This window comes from Corvus brachyrhynchos, unplaced genomic scaffold, assembly GCF_000691975.1.
Source record: "Corvus brachyrhynchos isolate BGI_N302 unplaced genomic scaffold, ASM69197v1 scaffold34, whole genome shotgun sequence".
NCBI lineage: Eukaryota > Metazoa > Chordata > Aves > Passeriformes > Corvidae > Corvus > Corvus brachyrhynchos.
Genome location: NW_008238126.1, coordinates 5,853,125 through 5,861,510, shown reverse-complemented (window position 1 = coordinate 5,861,510; position 8,386 = coordinate 5,853,125). Strand labels below are relative to the sequence as shown.

At 39.3% G+C, this 8,386-nt stretch overlaps 1 protein-coding gene across 1 annotated transcript in view; it reads left to right on the top strand.

The window, feature by feature from the left end:
- Nucleotides 1–6: 6 nt before the first annotated feature.
- GLIS1 (GLIS family zinc finger 1) overlaps nt 7–8,386 on the top strand; it is a 182,930-nt gene continuing 174,550 nt past the window's right edge. The window contains exon 1 of the mRNA XM_008633047.2: nt 7–347. Within this exon, the coding sequence (XP_008631269.2) occupies nt 140–347 (208 nt within the window). The 5' untranslated portion in view covers nt 7–139. The remainder of the gene's footprint in view (nt 348–8,386) is intronic.

Genomic DNA, 8,386 nt, shown 5'->3' with positions numbered 1-8,386 from the left:
GGACATGCACTGTGAGCTCGCCGCGGGGCAGAAAGGCAGCGCCCGCGTCGAGGTGACCGACAAATGCCAAGGAGCGCCTCAGAAGGATCTGCCGCGGGTGACTCGTCCCGGCGCTGGTAAATCTCATTTGAATCCTCAGATGTCCTTTAAAGTATCTGTCAGCAACGGCAGTGACCACACGGAGCCTCAGCAGAGCCCCCCTGAAATGTCAGCACCTCTGCTAGATTTCATCCCCAAAAGACCCAGCATATTCGAGAGGATTCCGATTCTGCCGAGGGCGCAGGAGCTGCGATGCGCTAGAGGCTCGAAAGATTATTTCCAGCAGCAGAAACATCAAAGCGTGAAGGGTGAGTTTAAAAATGCATGAACTGAACACGATCACCACCAAAAACCTATTCACCAAACAAATAAAAACGTAACAAGCCTTTTTTCCCTCCCCTTCCTTTTGGTCTTCGTTGTGTTTTCTAACTTGTTTATTTGACTTCAAGCTTTAAAACTTTTTTCCTGTGCACCTTGGAGGCACAGGATAAACCAGACTGTGCTTTGCCGGTGTGAAGCTGAGTGTGTCTTAACAGTATTTTAAAAATCTTGAGACCAGCATCTTCATTAGTTGTGCTGAGCGGGTGCTGCTCATGCGGTCGCGTCTCCGAGGTGGTTGTTTTGGGGTTGGTGCTGAAGACTGGGCTGGTCTGTCCTGCGCCACGGAGTGCGTGTGGGGTGTTTGTGAGCGTGCCTGGCTGACAATAAATGCCTGGTTCTTACTCAGCAGTTTCACCATGGTTGCTTGGTTTTTATAGTTTGTATTTCAAGGAGGTGTTACAAATGCTGGATTCAGGCGGTGAATCCTCAGACTTGGGAACTCCTGGTGCCCGGAAGGTCACATTCTGCTAGTTAACAAATGCCTGATTTTCAGCTGTCCATTGTTAAAGAAGTGGCACTGAAGTAAGGTCAGAAATTGCTTACTAAAAATCTATTAATTAAGCTTTTAAACTAGAACTTGTTAACTGGGCTGAAATTCAGTTTTAAAATAATCCCTCTAAGGTATCACTGAATGGGCTCAGAGGGAATTGAAGCATTCCTTTATGCTACTAAGTCACTTGCAGAGACATATGTTCACCTAAAGTTATTACAGTAAGACAATGTTTTCTTTAATTTTAGAAAGGTAATTGTCTTTTTTCTCTTATCAGTCCATTCTCATTCTCTATTTTATACATGTACATGCAATTATCTTGTCGGTGTAAGACTGTTCTCAGTGGGATTTTTTCCAGTTCTGCCCATTCTTCTGAAAACTAAAAGTAGGCTGTGTGCCCTTGGACTAGTGACATTTTCTTTTGTGAGCTTGTTACCTAGGGTGATGGCACCTTTCATTGCCATGAAGTTATGTTAATGAACACCTCAGTCTGTGCTAGGTCTGTCCTGCAGACTCTAGGATGTGTTTGTTCATCACCACTGAATACAGACAGAGCAGAGCAGCAGGTTATAAATTACCTTTTTTATTTTTCTGTTTGTTAATGCTGCAATTCTTCTCTCTTGATTTAAAAAAAAAAAAAAAAGGTTGTTAATGTTTGGCAGGAATGAAATGAAGGTCTGTTACGCAGACTCATGTTTGGAGGGGGGAGAAGGAGGATTCACAGAGTATGAAGGGAGAGCTACAAGCTCTAGTACTGCTGCGCTGCTGCCTGTGAAAGGGACTCTGGGGGTGTTTGAGTCCCGTGTTGGTGCCACGGGTGAGGTTGGTGCCACTTGACACGGTTCATGCCAGCATAAAATCCTGCCCGTACATTTCCCTGTGAGGCAGACTTTTGAAACACTTTTTTTTTCTTTTTTCCTTTGAGCTGTTTAGCCCTCTATTCATGCATATCCCTCTTGCTATTGCAGAGGGGAGGAGTGTAGAGAGTTAGAAAAAGAGTAATTTTGTGTTCACTTTGGTCTTTTATAGTAGATGTAGGTGGCCATGGGAGAAGGTTGCTAATTCATCTTTCCTGACAGATCAATTTCCCATTTTCACCACTGGGGGGAAAAAAAAAAAGGTGTTTTAAGTTTGGTTGCTGTTTTTGTTTAATGTGTTTTCTGTCTAGGGTGTTACCTTGTGGTTGCTTCAGTGTATGGGTGACTTGAGTCATGGGAGTAAGTAGGAGGTATCATGGGCAAGATAGGGTTCATTTAACTGAGCAGGATGATTTTATGGATAATGCTGGATTTTTCTAAAGATGTCAACACTGAGTTTTTTGGGTGAATTTCTGTTGTTTGTTTGTTGGGTTTTTTGTTTGGTTTTGCCTTTTTTTTTTTTTTTTCCCCTCTCTCTGAGAAGACATTTTCAGGAGGAGTTAGGGAAAGTAAAAGTTAAAGTAAAATTTTGAGTCTGATTTAAAATGTGCAGGATGTGCTGCTCCTTCTGACTTGGACAGTGTCAGCAAGTGCTTTAATGTCCACTGGGGCATTTTAGAGTGCTCACTGTTCTCTGACTCACAAAAAGAGTGTATCTAAAGTGGGCTGTGCTGCAGACAGGAGAGCTGCTGCTCTTTCAAGGAGCAGTGCAAACCATCTCCCACCAACCCTGGTTCTCTCTTGAAGATAAAGGACTGGGATAGCTGCATGTGGATGTGATATACCAAGATAAAGCTAAGAAATGGGAATGAGGGAAACATTCAGATTTACCCAGTGAAAGGTTTTGGGGAGGAAACTGATGACAGCTTAATTTCAGACCATCGTGCCGTGCATCTCCTATTCTCCAGCCCCAGAGTGCCATGTACCCAGTAATTCCCTCTGCAGTCTGGGTTAGATTACAGAATGTGCCTCCTGGTTTTGGTTTATCCACAGTTGAAAGCTGCAAGTAGGGAGCGTAAAAGACGCTCTCTAACAAGAGCAAAACCAATTTTTATAGTTGCCTGTAAGGTTTTTCTTCCTAAACAAGCCCTACTTTTTAATTTTTTTTTTCAAGAAAAGAATGAATCACAATGATACACTGCTCTACTAATAAAAAGGGCAGCTTTGAAGTAATCACAATGGGGAAGAAGTATCCTGCTGTTGTAATGTGTCTGTGGTGTTACTCTGCTGCTTCACAGTGTTTTAAGTTGTGACCCTGCAAAATGCTTCTGTGCCTGAGCAAGTCTTTTGGACTTTATGAACAGCCAAACAGAAACTTGAGGGGTGGTGGTGAGCATTATTTCTGGGAATCAGATCATTTGGGTCTAAACTTTGCAGGATGGAGCTGTTGGTTGTTTGCCAAAAATACAGGTATTTTGGAAATGTGCTTCATGTTTTGTTCTGTTTGGGAGCTGTTTAAAATAAATGTCCAGTTTTCACCCAGCCAACCCCTTCTGCTGTGGCTGGCTGTGATAGGCACCACACTTTTCTTGGTCATTAATCTCCCCATGTGTCACAGGGCAGAATATTTGCCTACAGACGCTGCTTTTTAGAGGCATTTGGCATAGGATAACTGTGCTATAAGTATGAAGTCCATTTTACAGTGTTTTCCTGGGATTCTGTGGGTTTGGTTCCATGTCGTTGAATTTCATGCCACGCTATTACAGTTTTGAAAGTAACACAGGGCAAAATACTTATTGTCTACAGGGAAGAAGCTTTTGGGAAGGCTTTAGTGGTGACAAAAGAGTAATCGATAAAGATGCCAAATATCTCAGTTTCTAAATGACTTTGAGTATGGCTGTTACCAGGAAACATTTCTCCTTTTCATTCTTTTCCAGTTTTGTTCAGTGTACCTAATTCATGACTCAGTAGAAATGACGAGATTTATCCTGTTAGCTGTGCCACTGGGAAATCATCCAAATGGCCTGGACCTTTGCAGCAACCACTTCAGATATTAACTTACAGTGGGCAAAACAATAAGCTGGTCAAGTTGCACTAGTTGGATGTTTCCTTGTTGAGAGTATGTTTTGTTCAGACAAGGAGAAAACGGGTTGGATTTTTTTTTTTTGTTTGTTGTTAACTGTAGCTGCTTTCAGCAGACATACAACCGATGTATTGAAATGTATTAATTTCCTTCTACTGTTGAGAAGGAGGGGTAAATCTTGCCATTTAATCCCCCTGTGACTATTTCCTTGGTTATCAGGACTGTCCTTGTGAAAGTAACAGCTGATACTGTTGTGATCTTGAGCAAAAGCATATTCTTTGGTTATATGACTTATTAGGTGAATTGACTCATCTTGGACCTGATCCTGCCATTTTCTTCCTTACATCTTATCTGTGTTCACCTGAATTATCCCACTGGAGCAAGTGTGACTGCCTAGGGCTGATAAATATGATATGAGCTGATAAGGAGACAGGGACAGGTTCACTGGTGTGGTGATCTCTAAACTTTGAGTTTTATGCAGAGCCATAGAAATAATTATTTCTTATTTTCACTCTAGTTCCCTTGCTTGCTGCAGTTGAGCTCTCTGCTGCAAAAAGGAGTTTAAAGGCTTATTTGAACAAAGTGTGCAGTTACAGAACTGTATTTTTATTTCATGGTCTTTTTTTTTTTTGCCTAATTTTATTTTGTAAGGGGAGAAAGGAGAAGAAACTGCAAATTGGAGAATGTGTTCATAAATTCATTTGGAATAAATTGTGACTGTCCTCTCCTCCCTTAAGCTGGCTATAATGCTTGCATGTCTTGAATAGGCAAATAACTTTCAGTTACTTGCTGCTGAAGGAAGTTCTTCTAATGATTTGTATTGCAAAATCAGTCACTGAATTGAAGATGGGACTTCCACGGATTTAATTTAAAAGAGGTTTAATTGTATCTAATAATTAAATCCATTGTAGTAGAGAGTATTTAGCAAATACAAGCCAGGAGATCAAATGATCAACCAGTCATATAAAGGCATTCAGTACTTGTAAAGTAAAAGCAAAAACCTCTTTCTGCTTCATGAAAAAACTACAGCTATTGGAAAAGCTGAAGAGAATAAATGTTGTATCTATTTTAATATTGTGTAGAATTACATGGAATAACAGATAATGCAAGATTAAAGGAAATAAGTCTAATCATTGGAAGAAAATTTTTGATTTGATTTGAGTTCTGTTTGAAGGAGTAGAAGTTAAAAATAAGAAATTACTTGTTCTGTCTTTAAAATGTTACAGTAGTGGAGGTTATTATCTACTGGGCTAAGTGGAATGAGAAGAAAAAAATATCCTTTCTTCTTTTATAGTAAGAAAAAAACCTCTACATCTTGCAAGTGGTTAAGTATGTACATTACTGTTTTGTGAGCAGTCTCATCAACTACAAAATTTTGGACATAGAGCATTCTAAATGATCATTTAGATGTAACTGAATACATTATTTGTATCTTAAGAGTTCAACCCTGTATACACATAAACTGTTAAGTGCATGCTGAGGATTCTTAGTATTTTTGAGATTGTACTCTGGGAGTGCTTCAAGATTCTTTTTATTAGTGAAACTGCTAAATTTCAAGTGAGTGTCTTCTAGGAGACTGTACCGCTTCATTGAAATAAAGTGGTTTGGTTTTTTTGTTGAATAAGAAGGACAAAATTTCACCCTAAATTATTAACATCAGTAGGAGTCTTGCCACTACCTTTAGCTGGGTCAGTATTTCAGTCCTAATATTACAGAAGTTATTTTTCCTGTGTACAGGGAAAAGCTTGTAGAACAAATAACAAGTTTCTGTTAAATCCATCTGTAAGCCGGGAAGTGGAATAACGTATGGACTATGAAGAGAAATCTGTAGTACTGTGAATATAATTTCCATGCTAAGTACCATAATTACCATTATTCTAGAAATTCTGCTGTTTAGTGATTTTAGAACTGTTGAAGATGTTGATGGCAGGGTAATTGGAGAGGGAAAATAGATGTAAACCACTCCATTTTGCACTCCAGATTTCTATCATTGTATGTCAACAAGCTTGAACCAGGCATGCAATCTAGTAATCATTTCACAGTGCCTGAAACGGCTTTTAATAGACTGGCGTTTGTTTGCTCTTTTTTTCCCCTCAGCCACCCAACGTTGTTTCCCAGCACACTGCTGTAACTCGGAATACAGGGTTCCAAAGCAAGGGCAGTGCTCACTTACTGTGGTACAGCGTAATCTTGCCCTACAAATGTGCAAACAATAGCAAAAGTATGTGTTTGGGAATATGGCGCAGCTGTTATCTTCTGCCGGGAGCAGGGAGCGTTACAGTGACATAGAACGACCAGTTAAAACCACTCCGGCCGTTTTATTGCTTGTAAATGGGGCGTGTAAAGAAAAGCAAGGACCGGTCCCTCCATTCAGATAACCATCAGCGCAGACTACCGCGGCACTACCTTTCTGCACAGGCTTTGAAGAATAGAGGCAAAGAGTTCCCCTTTTTCCTTCCCCTCCTATTACATTTCTGGCACCCTGTATGTGAAATCTCGATTGGAGCCTGAACTTTCTGTTCTGAGAATCTGTGCTTCACTGGTTACCTGGAACAAAGAGTTATTTTTTTTTTTATTACAGTCATTAGCTTGACTATATGAAATGATTGTTAATGATTATTTGTAGACAGAGGACTGCTTGTAAAACAGATGAGACATTGCCAGAGCTGCAGTAGGAAATAGATCAAAATTCTGTATTTTAGGTTATTTTAAGGTTTTGACCATTACAAGGTTGATCTCAATCAACTGAAAGTGCTTAAGATCTTTTTATTTAAAGGAACTGTTCTGCTTTAACTCTAATAATTATGTCTGACTTTTCCATCATTACATATGAATGTATATGGGATTATTCTATCGAATGGATTGGCAAGGAGCACTGCGATTGAGCCTATGGCATCCCATTAATTCTAAGGGTTAAACGAATGCAAAACATCATAAACTACACTTACTTCTGGCATTTACGTGTGTGATAAGAGGGCTTTGTGAGAGCTCTAGAGTTGTTAGTTGTTTTACAATGAGGAGAAAGCAAATACATTCTTACATGTTGTTTGCATGTTAGCCGGAGGGAAAAATGACACTAAGGCGACATCATCAAATACAGTAAAACTAACTTTTTAATACAGATGTCCATTGTTGTTTTAAGTGCTTAGGGGGTTGGTGGTTTGGTTTATTTTGGAACTTGCTGAACTATATGAAGTGTGTCTCCAGGGGCCTGGTATTTTAATACCTTGTAGAAGGTTGTATAACAGTAGATGATGTATTTCGCCTGCCTTCCAGTGCTGTAAATAAATTACACGTGCTGGCTTGGGAGAACGTATGTGAGGTGTAAATCAAAGGCTAATATAAGAGGAAAAATACCAATTAGTGATGTCTTGTAGCAGGTTAGAGTTTCTTTATGCATTTATCTATAATCAAGAGATATAAGAGCAGTAATATGTATAAAAATGTTAACATGAGGCGCTTCCCAAGAAGGGGTAGGGGGTCTAGGATTATTAAAAATAAGTGCTGTGATTCACTGCTTTTTCACAATTTGCTATGGTTAAGTCGCTTAAATACTGAAGTCAACAGTCCCCTAGGCAAAGAAAGATAATATAATTTTAAGTGTATTGTTAAAATTGAAATTTGATAGCTTCCACTCTCTAATCCTATCTAAGTCTTGGCTGTATTAAAAGGAAAATAGATGCATGTGTCAGTTTTGGAGCATAATCTTTCTTTTGAGTTTAAAGAATGATAAATGTGCTTCAGACAAGCAACACAGCAGTTTATTGGTATGAATGTTTTCCTAAATACTACATGCTTAATGCAATCCCCATTCCTTTATAATAAGTTTAAATATTAATTCTTTGGAATGCTAGATGCCTAAAGCTAGATAGAAATGCTGTGCAGTTTCAGATATCTAGGAGTGGGCTTGTGAAACAGGATATTTAACTGGGAGAGATGAGTAGCACATTTCAGAGTTATTAGGGCAGAACAACAATGCAAGAGGATGACTTTAAAAAAAAAATTACAAAATTGTTTTCTGTGTGTGAGGCTTAAATACCTTAGAATTATTTATTTGAAACACAAGAGTAGATTTCCTATCTATGTAGGTTCTAGATGACATTTTTTATTATTATTTTGTTTAACTTCTTTTAGCTGCCTGCCCCTCTCTACGGCAGCTGGCTTTGATTTAACCTGAATCGTTCACTGAGAGGGAGTGATCAGTCACAATGACTGCAAATTGTGCTCTTTGATGGAACATCTCTGTAGTGGCTGAAGAGAGAAGACTGAATAGGACAGGAAGGGTGCTCATGGAAAGGAGCAGTTTGTATTCAGAAGGACTCACTTTCCTCTAAATCAGCACTTACTGTTTCTTATCTAAGTCCTGCCTACCTCCAAAGCCCCATCTGTGCTGGACAGAGAAGAGAGAGTTAAAGTGAGAACAGATAAAAGAGGAAATTTCTGGTTTATTACCTGCTATTTTCTGGGAAAATCCCAGAAAAGGTTTAACATGAAGTTCCATGACTCTTGATTTTCCCTGCTGCTCCTGTTGAACTT